Source organism: Zingiber officinale, chromosome 10A, assembly GCF_018446385.1.
Source record: "Zingiber officinale cultivar Zhangliang chromosome 10A, Zo_v1.1, whole genome shotgun sequence".
Taxonomy (NCBI): domain Eukaryota; kingdom Viridiplantae; phylum Streptophyta; class Magnoliopsida; order Zingiberales; family Zingiberaceae; genus Zingiber; species Zingiber officinale.
In genome coordinates, this window is record NC_056004.1 from 83,640,978 (window position 1) to 83,664,105 (window position 23,128).

General features: G+C 39.6%; 1 protein-coding gene and 1 long non-coding RNA gene across 2 annotated transcripts; one reads left to right on the top strand and one right to left on the bottom strand.

The window, feature by feature from the left end:
• Nucleotides 1-224: 224 nt before the first annotated feature.
• On the bottom strand, nucleotides 225-2,827 carry LOC122027802 (protein trichome birefringence-like 19). Its single transcript, XM_042586810.1, has 2 exons — nucleotides 2,248-2,827; nucleotides 225-1,137 (listed from the first exon to the last, which is right to left on the bottom strand). The coding sequence occupies exons 1-2, from the start codon at nucleotides 2,821-2,823 to the stop codon at nucleotides 388-390; spliced, it is 1,326 nt and encodes a 441-aa protein (XP_042442744.1). The 5' UTR covers nucleotides 2,824-2,827; the 3' UTR covers nucleotides 225-387.
• Nucleotides 2,828-21,880: 19,053 nt separating this feature from the next.
• On the top strand, nucleotides 21,881-22,755 carry LOC122026238. Its single transcript, XR_006124074.1, has 3 exons — nucleotides 21,881-22,302; nucleotides 22,402-22,514; nucleotides 22,628-22,755. It is a non-coding gene; the product is annotated as an uncharacterized LOC122026238 (long non-coding RNA).
• Nucleotides 22,756-23,128: the final 373 nt, after the last annotated feature.

Here is a 23,128-nt window from a genome sequence, read left to right on the forward strand (position 1 = left end):
TAAGTTCTTTAAGTCCAATCGGATTTAAGGCTGACCGGACTTGCCCATAAGATATAAGAAGCTATGCCCGGTAGCCCGGGTTTGGTTAAAGTCTGCCCAAGTGTCTACTAGGGCATCGTTTTTGAAAGATGATTCATCCTAATACATACACCCTTACTTTAATCTCATATTAATTTTAACTATCACATCATTTTAAACATCGATTTCACATTATGTTTGATCCTTTCCCAATATACCGTATCATAATTCATACATTATCGAATGATATAAATTACTGAGTATTTTGCCCTAAACAAATTTGAGAATTTTTGGTTGATGACGATATTTCTTTTCTTGCTCTAAACAATTAATGAAAATGAAAAATGAAAAGTGGCGGTGGTCTTTGTACTACCCTCCTACTGTCTTGGCTAGCTGACTCTGTCTCTGGCTCAACATATAAAGCCAGAGCTCGTTCCAGACGTCCACCGGCCCCGGCAAGCACCAGTGCACGCAGTCATGCTTCATCTCCACGCGCTTCTCCGGCGGATGACCGTACACGTCCGAGTGCCCGTCAGGCCGCATCACCATCGCGCTCGTCACGTCCAGCACCCACATCTTCCTTTTCGCCTTCCGGAACTCCTCCACCTGCGTCCTGTACAACTCCAGCTCCATCCCCTGCAACCGCCACCCCGCTTCCGGCTGCCTCCGATCGCAGCGCGCTCCCGCATTCCACGGGCCGCCTTCGAAGTGCGACGGCGAGAACGTGCGCAGGAACACCGCGCCCTGGTACCACCGCAGGGCGTCCAGCGCCGCCCGGAACGCCGCCCCGTTGGCCTCGTAGAGGCCGAGGTGGGTCAGGTTGGCGGCGGCGGGAGACCCGCAGTAGTTGCAGGCGAAGGGCGAGCGGTTCTTGAAGTATATGCAGGGGCGGGTCCACCAGGTACCGGAGGAGAGGATAAGGTAGTCAAAGGCGGCCAGGTGGGGTCCAGCCCATTCGTCGACCTCATCCAAGAAAACGTGGGTGTATTCGCCGCCCGCGTCGTAGCTTTTCACCAGAAACGGCGTCCAGAAGATGGCGACGGTGAAGTTGTAGTCGCCGTAGAAGAGGCGCCGGTCCTGTGTGTCTTTCGAGCTCGAGATGTCCTCCGGATGAGCCACCTGTCAGTCAGTCAGCACAAAACTCAGAGACAATCAGTCACGGAGACGATCGACGAGAGGGAATCGAAGGGGCCAATGCAAGCAACTGCTCTGCAAGCTTCAGGTCGTCGATTCCATGGCCGATTGTCCCACAAAAGAGGACGCAGTCGATAGATAGATTAATATATATAATCAGATGGGAAAAATGAACCCACGATTCTTCACGGCTAATGTTTATAAATTATTTCTTTTCAATTGTTTTTTTTGTTTGGTAAATTACCTAAACTGAAATTCCAGAATAATTAAATCACGTATCTCAATTTTAAAATTATCATTCCATATTCATTTTACCCGTCCGTAATTACCCTAATTAATTACTACGGTATAATAATTGGTTCGGAATATTATTGATCAACATAAACATAATAATTAAGATCTTAATCGATTGTTACTGTGTAACAATCGATCTGGGATATATAATAAGATTTTAAATTGATTGCTATGCTGTAGTATAGTAATCAATTTAAAAATCTAATTTGTGTAAAAAAATGATGTTCTCAATATAGTGTTCTCAAATTAAAATTTAATAATATGTATATAATCAAGAGAATTAGACGAATACACATGACCTGATTTTATATAATTTTGAGATATCTAAATTCATAAGTCGATTTTAACTGAAACTAATTGTTGAACTTTGATAGCTCGGAATTATATGAAATCGGATTATGCGTTTATCTGGTTCTTTTGATTTTATTTATGTTCTCAAATATTAATTTTAACCCATTGATTGAGAATAATAAGAGGGACAAAATGGATATAAGCTATATGATTTGATAATTTTAAAATTTAAGGACGAGATCTAGATATTTCAAAAAAATTTCTAGGTTCCGGTAATTTACCGATTGTTTTTCTTTGGTTTGGTCACCAACAACAACAAACATGGCTTTAGTTGAGGAGCAAGTATAGTTGGCTATTGCTACGCACGTAGCAATTTCAAGGTTTGATTTTAATAATCTCTGATTCTTGTTTGAACTCTAAATTTGCAGGTAAATGTGAAAATTCAGTTTCTGATCTTTTTTTTAAGAATAAAAAATTAAAGTACGAGGGTGTGTTTGATGGAACGCTCACCGTTGACAAGAGGCAGAGCAACGATTGCATTTGGTTCCTGGCCAGGGAATCTCCGACGAACGCCACCGACGTCCCCCTGACGAGCTCGAGGAACCACCGCGGGTCAAAGCGGGGGAGCTCGCAGTCGTCCGGCCGCCACCGCCACCGGAGGAAGTCCACGTCCGGCCGCCCATACTTCATGCAATTCTGGTGGTCTTGGATCATGCGGCAACTGGTGTTACTGTAGTAGTAATCTTCTGTTGCTGACTCGCGCACCCATTCGCCCTTAGATATATCGCAATCCTCCTCCGCTCTGTAGCTTGCACCAATACTGCTGCCGACGCTGACGGCGGAGGAAGGAGATGACAAATTTGATGAAGTCAAAACAGAGGAGGGAGAGGGAAAAGGAGACAGAGATTGGGGAAGAACAAAAGAAGAGGGAGATGGAGAGAGGGAGGAGGAATAGAAGTTGAATTGGAAGGGCAAGTGGCGATAAGAGAAATGGAGGAGGGCGAGGAGGGAGAGGAAGAAGGCGAAGAGGGAAAAGAGGTTGAGGAATTGCTTGAAAAGCTGCACCGTCGTAGCATGAGGCTTCATGGTGAAGAGAGGAGAGGAGAGGAGGGAGAAAGAGAAGAGGAAAAAGATGGAGCTTTATAAGAAATGTGGAAATTAATATCAACGTCATAGGTACTCACAAGGTTAATTTTATTATAGTTTGGTATTTGAATGGCAGAGTTGCTTTATTTAATAAAAGTTTAGATTAGATACCCCATGATTTGATTTGATCCCATATAATATTAGTTGTGCCTAGCACAATCTAACTCATGGGTGAGGCATGGGCTTGAAATGAATTTGACCTGACTGATATTCTATACAATTGTTCAAGTTTAATTCAATGATAATTTTTTTAATTCAATTATAAAACGATGCTGAACCTTTGATAGGTCTGATTCAAAATCATGGCCTTATTGAAGAGTTAAAATAAGAAGATAAATGAGTATTTGAATGCTATTTTAGGGACTAAATCTCTAGACATACTCATACTTAACAATTTGAACTACTTGTGCGCATATGATAAAATTTAGATTTAGCAATTTAGGCTACTAGATTCATGCTAACTTAAATATGATTGGAAGGAACTATAAAAGGTTATTTTCCCATATTAATAAAAAAAATAATTAAATGACATTTGAAAAATCATTTTTATAAAAATATCTATTTTTTAAAATATATTTGAATATTAACGTGTAATTTATTTTGTAAACAACTTATGATTATTTTTTTATATAAAAATAAATTTGGTTGGATATAAGGAAATACCAATTTTTTAATTAAGTTATTGATAATTAATTTGTTTACTAAATATACTCTAATTCTAATAATAGTTATTATGGGCGCAATATCCCCTGGGTCAAAATTGACCAGGTTAACTAAGCTTGAGTTCGCTCAAGGTTGAGTCTGATGTTTGAGTTTCTATATTTGGCAATACATAAAGATTGTTTGACAATAATGGAGATTGCAGGAGCAATCGTCCGTTTGAGTCAAGTAGGTCAAGGTTGACCAGATGCTTGACTAGGAAGTCCTAACTGGAGGTTAGGCAAGGGCAAGTCCAACTAGAAGGTTTGCAGAAGAAGGAAATCAAAATGAGTCAATGTTGACCGGACACTTGGTGTGAAAAGTTCTGGTGAATGAAGTCAGGTAAAAGGAAAATCCTAGTGAGTAAAGCTAGGTGATGAAAAATCTTGGTGAGTGAAGCTAGACAGTTGGAAGTCCTAGTAAGTGAAGTCAGGCAGTTAGAAGTCCTAGTGAGTGAAGCTAGGTAGAAGAAAATCTTGGTGAATAAAGTCAGGTGAAAGTCATAGTGAGTGAAGTCAGGTGAAAGTCCTGGTGAGTGAAGCTAGGCAGATGAAAAGACCTGGTGAGTAAAGGCAGACAGTGGAAATCCAGGTGGGTCAAGGATGACCAGACATTTGGTGAAGTGAAAGTCCAAGTAGGTCAAAAGTTTGACCGGATACTTGGCACGAGGAAAAAAAGTCTAAATAGGTCAAATGATTGACTAAATACTTGGTGAAGAAGTCTTAGCAGGTCAAGGTTGATCGGATACTAGGCAATGAGAAATTCCAACAAGTCACGGTTAACTGGATATTTAGTTTGGGAACCTTGGACTTGAGTTAGGCAAGTTAAGGGTGATCAATCAATCAAGTAATCGATTGAACCAGAGCCCAATCAATCAGTCGATCAATTGGGAGAGTATTGCAAGTAATAGCCGCCCAATTGATTAGTCAATCGATTGGGAAGCATTATCGCGAGCACAGAGAGGCTCTCAATCGATCAATCGATTAATTGTGGCTGGAATTCTCGTGCAGAAGCGAGGAAGCCTGAATCGATCGGTCAATCGATTCAGGACTTTTCCAGCGAAGAGCACATAGGCGCTCTGAATTGATCGGTCGATTAATTCAAGCCTCCCTAATCGATCAGCCGATCGATTGGGATATGACCGTTGCGTAGGTAGCGAGCGTTGGACGGCTGGGATCGCGCATATCTGACGTGACAATCGATTGGGAGTAAGCTCAATCGATTGGGAGCCCTAAAATCACAGATACAAAAGGCGACAGCGAGTTCAAGCGACGCAAACCTTTTTCTCGAACTTCACTCGATTCTCTCCACCACTCTCTGCCAAATCTTGGAAGCTCTTGGGGACAAGTGTTGTTCCACTTCCAAGGTTCAAGAGACGATCTACACCAGCAAGGTCAAACAAGAAGAGGTTTTTCCTTTATGTTCTTGTATTTTCTTCTTGCGTTGAGTTGTACAGTGTGAGATTTCTTATATGAGATTTCTCCATCTCTGGTGGTCATCGAGAAAGAGTATTTTCATAGTGGAGTTAGTGACGCGTGTGGATCTTTAGATTAATCACCTCTTCTTGAGGTGACTACCAAGTAAATCCTTTATGTTAGCATTGAGTGTTTTGCTTCAAGTCAATTCCGCTGCAAATCAACAACATTGAAGTAAGCGAACTAACGCGACAAATTATTCATCCTCCTCTAGTTCTGAAGTGTTCCAATAATCATGACTCTCAATCTTGAGGGATAAGTAATTTAGTAAAACAATTTGATCAATTCTTTTATCAAAATAAATTTAGTGTGAGAAAAATAAAAAGGAATTTTTTTTCTAAAATATTAAATGAAGGGAGAATATGAAACGAGCCTTTTTTCTATCAAAGGATTTCATCTTTCAAAATTTATTAAAATTGAGTCTCACTTATAATTTAATTTCTAAAATACCTTTTCACGTTCAAGATTGAAGCTTCTTTGTAGCCCCGGGATGTGATATAGTGGAAGACATTAAATTATCATTTAAATATTCGTTCGATTGTCAATTATAACAATTTTTTCTCTAACTAAAAATAGAATCATAGAATACTGAAGTTCTTAACCATCGACTACACACGCTTTCCTAATATTTTTTTTTTAAGGAGCAGTTTGGACAAAAGTAGTTCCCTGGTTCGTACAAAGCAATTCTAAGCGAGAGGGTTGAGGCCTTGAGGGGTATTTTGGATAGAAATTTAAAGGTGAAACGCTATTTTAATATTTTTTTAAAAAAGAGGGATGCCTTTTGACAAAAGAGTGCTCTTTTGATTATCTATCGTAAACATCTAACTTAGTGTAATCATGCCCCAATTTGGCCCTATTAAATTAAAGGATAATTAAAGGATGGTGTTTACGGTTAGTGTTTATATATATATATATATATATAAAAGAATAGATTATATTGTTGGTGCAAGGAGCAGATGATCGAACCTGAATTTTGATAAAGATAAAAGATTCTAAGTTAAGTATTGTTATTGTTCTAACAAGGTTGACTGAGTGTGTAGGAAAGTCCTGATTGAGGCTAGGTAAAAAAATCTTAGTGAACACTAGGCAGGTGGAAAGTCCTAGCTGCAGCTAAACAACGAAGTCCTAGTCTGTGAGACTGAGCAAAGTCTTAGCAGGTCAAGGACGTCGGGCGTTGGTCCGACCTAGAGTTTCAGTGAAACTCAAAGTCATGACTGAATAGTCCGGAAACTATCAAAATTCACTTTACTTTATATGCTATTGTTTGTCTTTATAACTCTATGGTGCAGGTGATTGAAGGCAAAAGATGGCTAGAAAATGGGCCTCCAAGTGCCTGGAACTTGTCCGAGCGCTTAGGTCAGTGGCGACAAAGGAGCGCTCGGGTGAGTGCCTTCATCATTGAGGCACCCGGACGGTCCAAGCACCCGGAGTTGCTCCAGGCGCTAGGACCAGCAAAGTTCATTTTCATTCTGAGTTGGAATGCGTCAACTGGCCGACCCATGTCAATGGTCCATGCGCCCAGAGGTGGTCTAGACACCCACCTATGGCTAAACTTCTCAAATGAAGTTTTGACGAGAGCTCGCCACGTCAGCACACTCCAGGCGCTTGGGAGGGGATCTAGGTGCCTGGATGGGACAATAAAAGGAGAGTTCGACCAACACCTTCAAGACAACAATTCAAACAACTTCCGTTCTTGCGCGCTACTTTGGAAATGATTTTACGACACTGAAACGCTGCTCCAACAACTGTCGATCGAATCTCTACTAATTCTCTTTGTTGTCGGTAACTTTATTTTATAGCTATTGTACTTCAATTTTGTAATCTTGTTCGAGCTATTAGTGATTGCTCAACGAAAATGATCGACGATCGCGGGCCTTGGAGTAGGAGTCGTCAAAGGCTCCAAACCAAGTAAAAACAAACTTGTTAGTGTTGTGTTTTTTTACTTCCGTTCTTTATTTATTCGCTGCGGTTTACTCCGAGTTTTAGACGAACGTGAAAAGTCATAAGCGCTATTGACCCCCCCTCCTCCTAGGGCAATGATCCTATAATTAGTATCAGAGCTGGGCCGCTTTGAATCGGTGAAACCACCATTCAAGCATCATTTCGTGGTATTTTTGAATTTTTCGGAGTCGATCGAAATCGGTGCTATCACCTCTTTCGATTAATTTTTCACGATCGGGTTTTTTTGTTTCTTGAAGTTGGTGGAATACCACTCGATCTCTTAGTTTTTTTTTCTCTTTTATTACGCACTACTAATTTAAGACCAAGTCTTGGAACATTCGTCATTTCCTTTATTGTATGTGAGGTTTTCTTTTAATGGTTCATCAAGAAGGTTATAGTACCACACGTCTGTCTCTTTTTTCCGGCGAGGACTTCGGATATTGGAAGGACCGAATGAAGTATCACCTAAAGACGCAAGTGGAGATGTGGATTATCATCCAGACCGGGTTCACACTATTGATGTAATTTTTGTAGGTCAAGGTTGACTAGTTTGACTTAGCTTAAGTTGGCTCAAGCTTGAATCTTGATGTTTGAGTTTTAATGTATTACAATATATAGAGATTTCAAGTGCAATTGTCCGTTTGAGGAGATTATTGGTGTAATTCCCCTATAGTCAAGATTTGACTAGTTTGATGTGAAGAAGAGTCAAGTAGGTCAAGGCTGACCGAATACTTGACTGGAAAGTCCTAACTGAAGGTTAGGCAATGACAATACCAACGAGAAGGTTGACAGAAGAAAAAAATTCAAATGAGTCAATGTTGACCAGACACTTGGTGTGAAAGTCCTGGTAAGTGAAGTCAGGTAGTTGAAAAGTCCTAGTGAGTGAAGTTAGGCAGATGAAAAATCCTACTAAGTGAAGCCAGGTGAAAAGCCCTAGTGAGTAAAGCTTAGCAGATGGAAAATCCTGATGAGTGAAGCTAGGTGAAAAACCCTAATGATTGAAGCTAGGAAGAAGAAAAATCCTGGTGAGTGAAGCCAGGTGAAAAATCGTAGTGAGTGAAGCTAGGTTGATGAAAATCCTAGTGAGTGAGGCTAAATAATGAAAAGTCTTGGTGAGTGAAATTAGGTAGTTAAAAATTTAGGTGGATTAAAGGTTGATCGGACACCTGGTGATTGGAAGTCCAAGTGGGTCAAGGCTGACCGGATACTTAGCATGAGATGGTAAGTTCAAATGAGTCATGGTTGACCGGACACTTGACACGAGGAGAAAAGTCCAAGTGGATCAAAGGATTAACCGGACACTTAGTAAAGAAGTCCCAGTAGGTCATGTTTGATCTGAAGCTAGGCAACGAGGAGTCCTTATTGGTGCGGTTAACATTAACGGTCTAACTCAGATTTTGATGAATGAAAAAGTAGGTTAAGTTAGTTTCGTAGTGATCTAACAATTTGACTAAGTGTATAGGAGAAGTCCAGATAGGTCGACGGGCTGACTAGATATCTGGCATGAAGTCTAGCTAGGTCGACGGATTGACCTGATAGCTGGCACGAAATCCAGCTAGGTCGACGGGTTGATTGGATAGCTGGCACGAAGTCCAGATAGGTCGACGGGCTGACCGGATGTCTGGTACGAAGTCCAGCTAGGTCAACGAGCTGACCTGACAGCTGGCACGAAGTTCAGACAGGTCAACGGGCTGACCTAATGTCTGGCAAGTAAGTTAAGGTAAGTCACTCGAGGGGAGTGACTTGGTGAGGACGCATTCCCAGTCAGGGAACTTAAGTGTCGATTCAACTTAAAACCATTTCAGGAATCTAAGTTGAGATCGTGACTAGATTCCGATCTCGGTGAGATGGAATCTAATTACTACTCTATAATTGTGCTAACACTTTGTTTTGCAGGGTAGTATAATTTGCATTTGCCTCTAACTAACATTTTCTTGTAGGAAATTGAGTTGCTGGAAAATGGTGGTCCGAGCGCTCGGAAGGGATCCGGGCGCCCGAAATGCAAATTCTATTTCGACGCAACGTAGAGCGTGCTGATTGGCTGGGCCGATGTCATACTCCAGGCGCCTGGAAGGGATTTGGGTGCCCAGAGCTTCCTATATAAGGAGGCCATCACCTGGAGCAAAGTACAACAACTCTCTTTTGTGATTACTCTTGTGCGCGCTACTTCCAAGACTCTTTTGCTATGCTGCGAAGCCTCTCCAACAACAGAGATTGAGTCTTTATTTTCTTATTGTCGGTGTTTTCATTCTATAAATTCTTGTACTTATTATGATTTATTAGTGATTGCCCAACGAAAGCACTCTCATGTGCGGACCTTGGAGTAGGAGTCGTCGAAGACTCCAAACGAAGTAAAATTGGTTTGTGTTAGCATTGTGTTTAATTTTCTATTTCTGTTGCTTATTCGATAATGAATTTTTTTTTAACGATCGCTATTCACCCCCTCTAGCATTTTCACGATCCAACAAGTGGTATCAGAGTGGGTACCGCTCTGAATTGGTGCAACCACCAATCGAGCAAGGGGGGTTCTTTTTAAAAAGAAAAATAGATATCGTTTTTTCCCTCCAAAATTATTTTTCAAAAATTCATTGTCATCTTTTCACCATTGGTTAGTATTAGCAAAATATCGCATTTACCAAAATTTGAATTAATATTTTTGATTAATATTTTATTATTTTTTTGAAATTAGTGAAACACTATATTTTTTCTCTGACACTACTAATCCAAGACCAAGTCTTGGCACCTCTTTTTAGTTTTCTATCTTCAGTGCTTAATAGCTCAAGTTGAAGGACAAAGCATTCACGAACCACCTCCATATGAGATGTACAAGAGACATGAATTCAATCTATGGAGAATGCAGATGGAAACTTTTATCCCCATGAACGACTTCGATGGTGGCATGGCACTGAGAAGATTAACACAAAACTTGGAAGCAAACCAAAAGGTAATAAAGTTAGTTTTAGATTTATTACCTAACAGAGTTACTTGCAGGATAGGAAAGGTCAAGGATGCCCACGAGTTTTAGACCTGCCTGACCAACCTTCATGAGGAGCCACTGGAGTTAGACGATCAAGTCAAAATCGAATCCAAACTTGAGTCAAATCCAACAGAAGATCCTACTGAATTAGGGGTTACACTCAAGGTTAGTAATATTTATCAAAATACCCCTTCTAGTAGTAGTTTAAAAAATATGCATGTTAATTTAGATATTTATGAAAATATACATGAAAATAATGACAATACATGCAAAAATACCCCTACAATATTATTTGATAAAATAAATCTAATTAATTTAGAAAATTCAGAAAATATGAAAATAATTAATAACCTTAAAAATTCAAATGATAATCAAATCAATTTGAATGACTATCTAGATTTTGATCAAGTCAATTAAGACTTTGATCAAATTGAGATCAACTGTGACTTGGTCAAACAAAATATTGACTAAATCAATTCAGACACATTAATTAATTCAGAAATAATTAATTCAAACATTAAAATAAAGTTGAATTAAAAAAATAATGAAATAGATTTAGATGAAATCAATAAATACCTTAATAAATTATTTAATAATCTTGACAATATCAATCTAGAAAATTATATCCAAAGCCAAGAAAATTTTAAAGATAAGATTAATCTAAAAATTTCAACTAATAATATAAAATTAAAAGACAAAGAAAATATAAGGATAAATTTAAACATTTCAATAAAAGCAAAATTGAATTTAATAAATTCAAAATTAAACATAAAAGAAAATTCAAAATTAAATATTAAAGAAAATTCAAAATTAACCATTAATAAAACATTAAGAGATAAACCTTTAAAGAAATATAATTTAAACAATTTAATCAATTCAAATTTAAAAACTAATAAAAATTTAAACACTAAAAATCTTAACTTAATAAAATTAAAATTGAAAGAAAAATTAAATATTAAATATACTCCTTTAAAGATGGAAAATTTGACCAATTTAATTAATTCAAAATTAAAAATTTAAATTTAAATTATAAATTAAAAATCTTAAAAGGAAAATCAATAATTTAGAAAAAAACTCCAGAATAGCTAGCACCTCCGAAAATAACCTACCCGGCAGGGTAATTAGGATTAACTTAAAAAGGGCAAAGTTTAACTTGACCTATAGTACTAGTGAAGTTTTGGATGATAGTAGGTTAAGGAAGACATGGCTTCGACCTGGTGCATTTGGCTGAGTGGAACTAACTGAAGCTACCCCTTACGGATCCTAACCAGTTATACCAAGGTTTTGTTAGTGTGGTTAACACTAATGGTTTAACTCAGGTTTTTATGAATGACAGAGTAAGTTAAGTTAGTTTTGTTATGATCTAACAGTTTGACTTAGCGTACAGGAGAAGTCCAGATAGGTCGATGGGATGACCTGATATTTGGTACGAAGTCCAGCTAGGTCGACGGGCTGACCGAATAGCTAGCACGAAGTCCAGATAAGTCGATGGGCTGACCGAATGTCTAACAGGAAGTCCAGCTAGGTTGATGGGCTGACCGAATAGCTAGCTGGCACGAAGTCCAGACAGGTCGATGGACTGACTGGATGTCTAACAGGTAAGTTAAGGTAAGTCACCGGAGGGGATTGACTTGGTGAGGATGCGTTCCCAGTTAGGGAACTTAGGCGTCGATCCAACTTAGAACCATTTCGGGAATCTAAGTTGAGATCGTGACTAGATTCCCGTCTCGATGAGACAGAATCTAATTACTACCTTTTGTATTGTACTAACACTTTATTTTGTAGGGTAGTATAATTTGCATTTGTTTCGGACTAACATTTTCTTGCAGAAAATTGAATTGCTGGAAAATGGTGGTCCGGGCGCTCGGAAGGGATCCGGGTGCCCAGAATGCAAATTCTATCTCGACGCAACGTGGAGCGCGTTGATTAGCTGGGCCTACATCACGCTCCAGGCGCTCGGAAGGGATTCAGGCGCCCGCTTCCTATATAAGGAGGCCACCATCTGGAGCAAAGAACAACAACTTCTGCTACGACTGCTCTCATGCGCGCTGCTTCCAAGACACTCTTGCTATGCTGCGAAGCCTCTTCAACAACTAAGTGATTAAGTTTTTATTTTATTGTTGTCGGTATTTTCATAAATCTTGTACTTATTACGATTTATTAGTGATTGCCCAACGAAAGCACTCTCACATGCGGGCCTTGGAGTAGGAGTCACCGAAGACACCGAACCAAGTAAAATTGGTTTGTGTTAGCGTTGTGTTTAATTTTTTTTGTTTCCGCTGCTTACTCAATTTTAGAATTCTCGACGATCGCTATTCACCCCCCTCTAGCGTTTTCACGATCCAACAAGTGGTATCAGAGTAAGTACCACTCTAATTTGGTGCAACCTCCAATCAGACAGAAGGGGTGAAATTCTTTTTCAACTTTAAGTTTTTCGATACAATCCAAACTGTATCGTTACCTTTTTGGAATCTTTTTTCGTAGTAAATTAAACTAAATTAGTGCAACACCAATTCAGTCATAAATTTCCTTTTTTCTCTCACTGCTAATCCAAGACCAAGTCTTGGGATTTTTTTTCTTGTTTCCTTGTGTGCAAGATCAATGTTTGAAATCGAAAGTTTCAGCACGGTTCGTCCTCCTCTGTTCAACGGTGATGACTTCCCCTACTGGAAGAAGTGAATGGAGGTCTATCTGAAGACCGACTTTGACTAGTGGTTTAGCGTCACCAGAGGCTACAAGGCGCCTGTTGACAACTTTGAAAATCCATTAGACCCGAAACGGTGGAATCCGGACATGAAGAAGAAAGCCCAGACGGACTTCAAAGCCCTCAACACATTGCAATATGGGCTAACGAAGGAAGAGCTGAACTGAGTGGGCCCACACCAAAATGCAAAAGAACTGTGGGATAAGCTCATCGAACTGCATGAGGCAATGAGTGACGCTAAGGTAACCAAATGAGACCTTTTCTTAAATAAACTGTTTAATATTAAAATGCAGGAAGGAGAAACGACAAGTCAGCTCCACGCACGCCATCATATGATCACCCATCTGTATGTTTGAACATCTCTATGTCCTTACCAATGAAACATGGTACACTATATCACAGATGCTAGTCTCTAGCTCAAGCAGCTTTTATCCTTGTTTATTAGGCGACCCAATTAACTAAGAACAAATTTAGAATATACAGTGAATATTGATGTATTTCATGATGGTCATCATATGTACGACCACATCTCACTATAGTATATTCAAGGAATTTATCTATGCATATACCATGGGTATAAAGATAAAGTAATGTCAAACTGAATTGAATTATATTAAAATAAAGGTTGTTTATTTACAAGAGTCCATAAAGCCCTAGCCAACAGTTGACTTTGCAGGGCACCTACTCTAACAAAAATAATGTTCCTTGACGAACCGGAGAGCAAGCAAAGGCCATTGACACCGGTCGTGTGACCCCACATGACCGTGTGGTCGGTCTAGAGGAGGAGGGGCATATGACCATGTGAATCCACACAGCTGTGCCACTCATCCAGGAGCAGATCAACACACTACCGTATATCCCACACGACCGTGCCACTCATTCAGAGGCAGAGCAGCACACGGTCGTATGATCCCACATGGCTGTGCAACTCATCCAGAGCTGAAGAAGAACACGGTCGTGTGATCCCACACGACTGTGTCACCTGACCAAAAGCTAAGGCGACTTTGGCCGTGTGGATCTTACACAGACGTGGCACGGGCCGTGCCAGGCCCGTGTCCTACACTATATAAGGGGTTCTTGGCCCCTTCTCCAAGGGAGGAAACCTCTCCTCTTGAGGATCATCTTGGTGCCATTCCACGCCACTCTCAGACTCCGTTTAATGATCTGAGGCTGATTCCATCATCCCATCAACTCTGGAAGTAAAGTATTGGATTCGAAGATTACTTGACATTATTGGATAAGCTTTCTTCTCCCTCCTTCTCCTAGTTGGGTTTGAATGCTTTCTTTCTTCATGCCTTTGGATTCCTTTCTTTCTGCTATGGAGTAGATCCATTATTCTAGGATCAATGGAGTAGTTGTGATTGTGTATTGTTGTAATAACTCTTGGATATGCCTATTTCTTATCTACATGATATTATCTTGCCTTGTATCTATTCGATCTAATGTGTATGAAATTTGTTTGCGCTTTATTGTCATGTTAGATTGAACGTTTGTGTAGGGATTGTTGATCTCATAGAGGGAGTGTCTTAGATTGTATAACCGAGGGGTTATAATGACAGGGGTAACCCATTTATGGATGTCTATGATATTCCCTTGAAAGGAGAAGCAATTTCCCCACAAAGAAGTAGGAAATCTTGTGCAATTTCTATCTCTATCTTTATTGTTATTGATTAGGAGTGTATTCTCATGATTTATGGACGAGGTGCCCTTATGACAAGGGTTAACCGTTTCTAGATTTCATAGGAATCATCGTTATTCGATACCTATGGATATTGACCCAATTATCATTGCTGGCTTGACATTGCAAGGGAAAGTCGACAATAGATCTAACTTCCTACAAGTGCATGCTAATTGAAGATAGGTAATTGGTAAACCATGATATATCAGTAAACATTACAATGAAACCAAACTCCTAGAACACTTCATAAACCAAGACCTTCGACACTTCTTCTTACTCTCTCTTACTTCTTCTAAGTCTATTTCCTCTTTCTCAGCATTCAACTTGAAACTTACGATTGTTTAGCTCATTCTACGTGAGAGATCGCTAGTACTTATAATCAATCCCTATGAGTTCGATATCAACATTAATAGATAATCATTTGAGTTAGACTAAATTTATTTATTTTTTCAATTTTTAGAAGTTATATCTTGCATTTGCTTACTTTTATTTTCTGCAACTTTTATTTCTGCAATTTTATTTCTATAATTTAAATTTCTAGCATTTTATTTTTATTGAAAAATTAAAAACTCTGATTCTTTCTGCACTAAAAATATTGTTACCTTGTTCTTGCATGCAAAGATCTAATACTACAAGAAATTTATTACCACTTGATCTTGAGATAGACAGAACATTTAGAAGGAGAAGAAACTTACAAAGACTTCAAGAAGAATAAGAAGTATCTGAAATGGCTGATAAACCCTTGAAAGATTATGCAGCACCTTATGCACATGGGCTTCTGTCTAGCATCGGGAAAAAGTAGCTGCGGTGATGGACTGTAGTGCCGGCAACGGCTCTAACAGCTACGGCAGCGGCTCTGACAGCTACGGCAGCAGCGGGGAGAGAGGAAGAGGAGGGCAGTGGGCTTTCGAGAGGGAGAGGAGGGGGGAGCCGCGACTGGTTTGCGACGGGCGGTGTGGTAGGTCGGCGACGTCCGCACCGAGAAGACCAGAGGTGATGCCGACAGTAGGGGAAGTGGCGCGCATGAAGTCCCTACGACAGCGACATTGTCCTGCAACGGGGCAAATCTGAGAGAGAGAAGAGGAAGGGGGAAGAGGTGGCGTCGGATGGTGTGCTGCGTGAGGAGGGCGACGTCGAGTCCGTCTGGTGGTGACGTCATGAGGAAGAAGAAAGTTCTCCCCTTCTCCTCCTTGTGGTGGTGGCGAGCTTAGGCCACGAAGGAGAGCCCCCTCCTCCTTGCGGTGCCGACGCAAAACCTCCTGCCCCGCCCTTAGCGGCAGCCAAAACTTAGCCGCCCGTGTGAGGTTGCCTGCGGTGTTTGCTGTCGAGAGAAGAGGGAAAGGAGAGGTGGGTGGTGGCTCGCTGGCAATGAGGGGGAAGATGACATCGACGCCCGTGGCTCGAAGGTGGCGGTGAGAGAGGGGGAAGAAGCTCCTCCCTTGGTTCGTGGTGGCAGAGGCAGAGAAACACATGAAGAAGGAAGAAACACCCCTTTAAATAGTGCCTCATCTTGACCCTTAATGACCTAAACAGTGTCCTGACAAAAATGCCCCTCCTTCTCCTTTTAATTACTCTTCTACCCCTAAACCATATCCACATCAGATATGTAGAAGTAAACAAAAACAAAATGTAGAATTAAAAATAAGAAAGAAAATGCAGAATATTTTTGGATTATGTATATGGAAAACAAATTACAATATTTTTTTATTATGTATATGGAAAAACAAATTGTAATATTTTTTGGATTATGAATATGGAAAAACAAAAACTATTCACAAATCTAGATTAACTAAATTGCTAGTCTACTAATGTTAATGCGAGCAGTCCCCGGCAATAGCGCAAAAAATTTGTTACGACCCGTAAATGCACGGTTACGTTGTCAGTAATACAAAATATTATCAATTCCACAGAGATTGTTGATTAAGCACTAGTTAATTATGCATGGTGAATTATCTAGACAAACGAGAGGTGGTTTATGAACACTAAGGGAGAGGTTGAGAAGAGGGAAGAGAAAGAGAGAGAAGTGATAGAATTGATCTTGAGAGGAGTTGAGGCTAAGAGTATGTGAGAAATGGTTTGGGAAGTGATTCTAGGATTTCGGTCTCATTGAAATACTAGGTGATGTTACATAGATGGCCAAACTCTTATCCTCTATGTTCATGCTCTAATAGGAAGTTAGATTCATCACCGGCTTCCCTTCGCAATGTCAAGCCGACAATGATGTTTGGATCAATATCCCTTGCTATTGGATAGACATGATTCTTATGAAGTTTGAAAATGATTAACCCTTGTCACTATGACACCTCGGTCATAAATCACAAGAAAACACTCCTACTCAATAACAATAGAGATAGCTACTCAATAACAATCGCGTACAATTTCCTACTTCTTTGTGAGGGATTGCTTCTCCTTTCAAGATAATGCCTTAGACATCCGTAAACGGGTTATCCCTGTCACTAGGACCCCTCGGCCATATAATCTAAAGCATTCTCCCTATGGGATTAGTAAATTCTACACAAACATTTAATCAAACATGCAAAATATATATAAATATGTCACACACATATTTCATTAAACATGAACAAGACATTGAATAGAAACATGACAAATATACATAATTTTACATCTCCATCATATCACAAAAACTCCCTAATCTTAGAAAGGGAAATCTACTCCATTGCAAGGTGAGAACAACTCCAAAACATAAAGTAAAGCATACTTACAATCCTTGATGTGAGAAGAAGAGGAAGAAGAGATGCCTACCGAGGTTTTCGATGTCTTGGAGATGCCTCTTTGCTCCGGAGATGGACAGATCATCAAGGAATGGAGGTGGATGAAGCCCTAGGGTTTCCACCTAAGGGGAGAACTCTTTCCCAAGGAGAGGGACGAAGTCCCAAACCCAAGATGAGTCAAAGAATGGGGTTCTTGACCCTTTTATACCTCGTCCAAACTGCCCAGATTAGTTAGGATTACAGAGATCCGGTAAATCAGGTTTCTTACCCTTTAAACCTGGTTTACTAGTGTTTCACCCTGAACCAAAGTTCTATCCCTTGAAATTATCTACAATATGATATTTTGATTGAGACCTGGCTCCAACCGATCCTAAAGTTATGATGGTTCGAAGTTTGTTCTACAGTCTGGGCGGAGGTCCCGTTGAGGTCGCAGTTTGGAGGCACGACCATGTCTTTTAGCATGGATAGACTCTGCTTTCTCTTGGTTGAACCTGAAGAAAAGTTGTAGATCTTGAAATTAACTACATTTCGATATAAAGAATAGCCTGTAACTCCAACCGAGCGCAAAGTTATGCCCATTTTACGATTAATCTACAATCTCCCCAGAATTCAGCACAACCCTGTTTTCCATGTGACATGGCCTCTGCTTCTCCGCCACACGTCAGTGTGGAATCCACACGGCCTCACCCGACTTCCTCTCGAGTTGAGTCACACGACCATGTGGGTTCACACGACCACAATCTTCTTCTTCTCTGCCAAAGCCACACGACCTTGTGGATTCACACGGTCGTGGCCTTCTTCGCCTCGGTTGACCTCACACGACCGTGTGGATTCACACGGCCATGGCCTTCTTCCACGGGCAAGAACACACGGTCGTGTAGTTTCACACGACCATGGCCTTCTTCCACGGGCAAGAACACACGACCGTGTAGTTTCACACGGCCTGGTTGCTGATCTTTTCTATGTTCGCTCCAATGTGCGCCTTTGCTCCATTTTCACTCCAAATGGCGTCCTATCAATCAAAATAAGTAAAGAGTAGATCTTCGAACATAATATAATGGAGTATGACTTTATAATGAAATATGGTGCAATAAACATAGATCATGCTCATGAAATATAAGTAAATGTGCATCAACATATGCATAAAAGTGTATATAATCTACCTACATCAGAATCCATCAAGTTGTCCATGACTATAGATAACCGGTCGGCCAACACATTAGAGATCACTTTATAGAATACTGTGTAGTAGAATATTGGTCGGTAGTCAGTCACCTCTAGTGCGTGATTAAATTTTGGAACCAACACAATCAGTTTGTGATTCCATTGCTTAAGCAATCGACTATACTGAAAAAATTCTTGCACTGCAGCCACAAAATCCAGACCTATGGTTTCCCAAGTTGAGGTATTGAATTTTGCATTGTAGTCATCCGGACCTGGGACTTTATCCCCTTCGATGTCATATAAAGCAACCTGTATTCTCTCAGCAAACTGGTGCAATCAGATCTGCTACTTGTCTTCTGGTGAGCCTAGGGGTGTAATCGAGCCGAGCCGAGCCAAACTCTTCGATGTTTGAGTTTGACTCGTTTATAATCGAGCTGAGCTCGAGCTTTATTTAACGAATATATTCATGGCTCACGAGCTTATTCGAGCTTTTATCGAGCCTAAACGAGCTTAATAAATATAAATTATAAATTTAAATATTCATTAAAAACTAAATTATATATTTTAAAAAATTATAATATTCTTGTTAAAATTTATAATTTTATTCTAATAAATAAATTTAATATATTTGTTTATATTTTTCTTAAGTAGAGTGTAAAATCTATAAATTCAATATCAAAACTATTATTTTTTTTATTTAAAAGTTGATTTATGAGTTTAACGAACATGTTCACGAGCTAACGAACCGAATATTGTGAAGCTTGAGCTTGGTTTGTTTATCTTAACGAGCCTCATTAAACGAGCTTTTATCGAATCGAGCTTCGAATAGCTCACGAGCGGCTTGACTCATTTACATCCCTAGGTGAGCCGCTATTCAGACAGAAGGGTGCTACTGTCCAACAGTTGGCAATGCACGTTTTGGCCCAATAAATTCTAGAAATACCCCACAAACTCTGCAGCAATATCCTCCAAGCTGGTTGGTTGTTCGCTGGATTGTTTGATGAGCGATACATGACATTCTGTTTGTTGTTGCGCTTCACCAGGCTATGAAAGAATTTAGTGCACCGATCACTATTCTTGAGGTAAATGGGCATAGCTAATTGTTGATAGAACATCTTTTCCGCCTCTGCAAGCATCGCTGCACGCCTCCTTAGTAGCCCATAATCAGGAGGTGGTTCACCTCCGGATAGTAGAGTGTGTTGTGCCACCTCCAACGCCTCTTTTGCTCGAATATCCTGCTTCAAAATGTGGTGGAAGTGTAGTTTGTCAAGTTGTTGCAGCTGGGGCTTTAGCCGTGTGAGCTTGGCCTTGAGAGTGAATTGAACATTACCAAGGATTGGTTCCCCCCAAGAATGTGCGACCAACACTTGAAACTGTTCATACAAGGTCCACATGTTGTAGAATATGAAAGGTCGTTTATGGTGATGATCCTAGACGAGTGTCGAGACAATACCGTAAGAGTGATCGGATAAGAATCCGGGGTCATAAACTCCGCAAAGCTATCATAATCTACCAATAGCCAATATGAATTAACTAAGACATGATCTAATTTACAAGAAATCATATAATTCATCCATGTCAATCATCATCTAATCGAATGAAGATCCACTATGTCACAAGCTTGGACAAAGACCTCTAAGTCATGTAATTCATAATTCGTGATCGGTTGCCACCTTCCTCGTCGTGGACTATCAAGAGTGAATTGAAATCTCCCATAAGTAGCCAAGATTCCAATATGCTTTCCCCTAGTTATGTGAGAGCATTCCATAAAAACCGATGGGTAACAATAGAATGCAAGCCATAGATGAAAGTGAACTAGACACTCTACTCATGATCGACATAGGATACGACAATGCATAAACTGATCTGTCATCATAAGAACAACCAAGACAACCTGTTGCATATCCCAAAGAAGTAAAATATGACCATGTTAGAAAAATTGCAATTATTAAGGTCGTCTCAAGATTCCTTGAGGCCCTAGGCAAAAAAAAAATTAAAAAACAAATTTTTAAAATATATTTTTAATTTTCTTTTAACATTTTTATTTAGATTTGGGACCGAAAATAATAATTTTAAAAAATATTTTAAAAATTAGTTATTAAAAAGAATTAAATATTATTTTTTAAAAAAATTAATTTTTGATATAAAATTTAGTTTCTGACGGGTATTTTGATAATAATTTTATTTTTTATTAATAAAATTATTAAATTATTTAATCTTTTTAGTTAGAATGTCAAATAGACTTTATTAATTTTAATTTTAAAAAATTTATTTTTACTAATGCATTTTACTTTGTATTTTATGATAAAAAATTTTTCTAATTCATATTATTATCCAGAAATAAAAAGAAAGAGCGAGGAAGAAATATTATAGGCAAAGGAAGAGAAGGACGTTCTCTGCGAGTATCATCGGTGAGAAAGGAGAAACATGCAAAATCGTTGGGTGAGGAAGGAGAAACATGTAAAATAGCTGATGAAAAAAGAAAAAGGCACAATGAGAGAACTATTAGAATTGTTAAGAAATATTGAGGAGAAAAGAATTCATTAGGTTTTATAAGAATAGTATTACTAATTGTAAAATAAAATGGGAATCGGAGTAATAATAAAAAAAGAAAGAAATATATCAATTTAAAAATGAATTATATTTAAGGTAGAATAAAATCTCATATAAAATTATGATAGGAAATTAATGAGTAAATAAAGATAAATAAAAGTATAAATAGGAAGTGGAATAGTTAATGAATTAATTGACAATGTGTCATTAATGAATTAGTAAGACATTTATAATTAATTAATATTAATGATGTTAATTTAATTTTTTTTCAATATCTTTAATTAATTAATCAATGGGCCCCTATGCCTTGAGTCGGACGGTCCCCATACCTAGGAATCGATGTTGCATAATGGTATCAAGAGTCCCTTCAAGTACTTGAATTCCTTTCTGCTTGAGGAGGTTATGCATTCTCCCGTGCTTAAGGGGCTAAAGAAAGAAATCCCCTTATATTTCAAGAAGTAATCTTCATGAATGGAATACATGGGTTGCTCGCATCCATCGTTGTCTTCTACTTGCCTACACAGCGGGCTGCACAGTGTTTCCAATCCAATGTCACTTGCGGAGGTTAAGGAGCCAGTTTGTGCATTGCCCACCCTTTCATTCTAACTGGAAGTGTCCGAAGAAGAGGATCCCTTCGTAGTACTCCTGTCATCCATTCTCTTCTGCCGTGAACCATCCGCTAATGAATAGCTCTGCAACAGAGTTTGGCTGCTGCACTGCCGAGCTACCTCCCTGCGCAGCCTGTACTGGATCAGAGGTAAAATGTATCTTCCCCAGCTCTGCCTTTGCTTGCTCACGATGCGTTCCGGCCTGCTTACCATGTCCTGAAAGTTGTGCTCCTACTTTCATGTTTAGTGCAGCTTCTTGTCGCCTTTCCGTTTCGACTAAGGCCGGTGGTTCATCATTGGCCTGCTGATGTCCCACCACTGCATGACTTGAGGTTACATGTTGTTGATATGCTTCCATAATCTTTTCTTGTCGCATCTCTGCACAAGCTGCCATCTCTTGATCAACACTGGTTTCATCTAGCATGGACCCATTGTTGCCTATTGCCATCCAGTTCAACAAGGAGCTGAGCATATATGAGACGTTCTCTAGTTTGAGTGAGCTTGTCTGTATACAAAGGTCTACTAATCTTTGAGTCAATTAGGCTAAATACCTTTGGTGTCCAACAATCCGAAGGAAGCATGAATTTGAACCCATACATGGATGTACCTTCCATCTTCACCAAATAGGAAACAACTTTACATGCGCTTCAAGAATAACAAAATATCAAAGGCAAAGTAGGGTCCCTCAGGTAGAATAGGATCTCTATCCTCCGCCGTGTCAAATTTATAAACAACCCGACCACTCTTTATTTTTTCCCGCCTCTTTCCCAAAACCCTTCTCGTGCGCGCCCCAACTCGTCGCCCTCTTCACCGCCTCCCTCCTCCCCGCCTCAACTTTCGGCCTCGCCGCCTCGACTTTCAGCCATCTTTGCTGCCTCCTCCTCACCGGTGCCACCTCTCTCTGCTAGTATTTCTTCGATGCCTCCTCCTCACCCACTATGTGACTTCATTAATGGTATTACTTTATGGTTTTGTATTCGATGCCAGATGAGCAATAGTTGTGACTGGATCTGGAGGAGTTGAGGCACCTGCAGAGCATCGCCAAGAGGCCTCAAGTTGCCTCCCTTCTCGTCTCTGAGATTCGTAACCTCGAAGCCAAGGTAAATCTCACTTCTCTACACGTTTCGTCTCTGGGATTGGTTGTGATGTTGTATTGTGCCATTCGATTGTGATTTTGTTGGAACTATCTGTTTAATTGATGGTTGATGTGTAGTTGTCTGTGATGACTGCGACGACAACAGGGGTAAGGCTTCTGTAGAGAAGGCATTGGTAGCTGCTGCCTCTTTGAAGAGTTATGTTACCCTGTCATCGTTCAGCTGGGATCAAGACCATGATAAGATGAAGGTATGTTGGCTTCATTTTTTTACTGTACTATTTCTGGTGCTTTGAGTAAATAAATCACACTGCCTTCAGAGCATCGCTAAAAGAAAATAAGAGTCCAAACATACATTAAATTTACATGAATAATTTTATCAAACCATGTAAATTTTGATCAATCAACAATCACACTATCTTGCTAGATCACCTACGCGGATGACTATTTAAAATTATGTGGTTCATTTCTTGATAAATCAGCAAATATTAATATTCTAAATTGTGTTCATTCTCCTTGTGAACTTTCAGTTGCAAATTGCTCCTTATAGCATGTCTTTAGTAAATTCTCGCAGCATCAGTAGGATCAATTAGTAGGCTCCTTGTGATATTTCAATTGGAA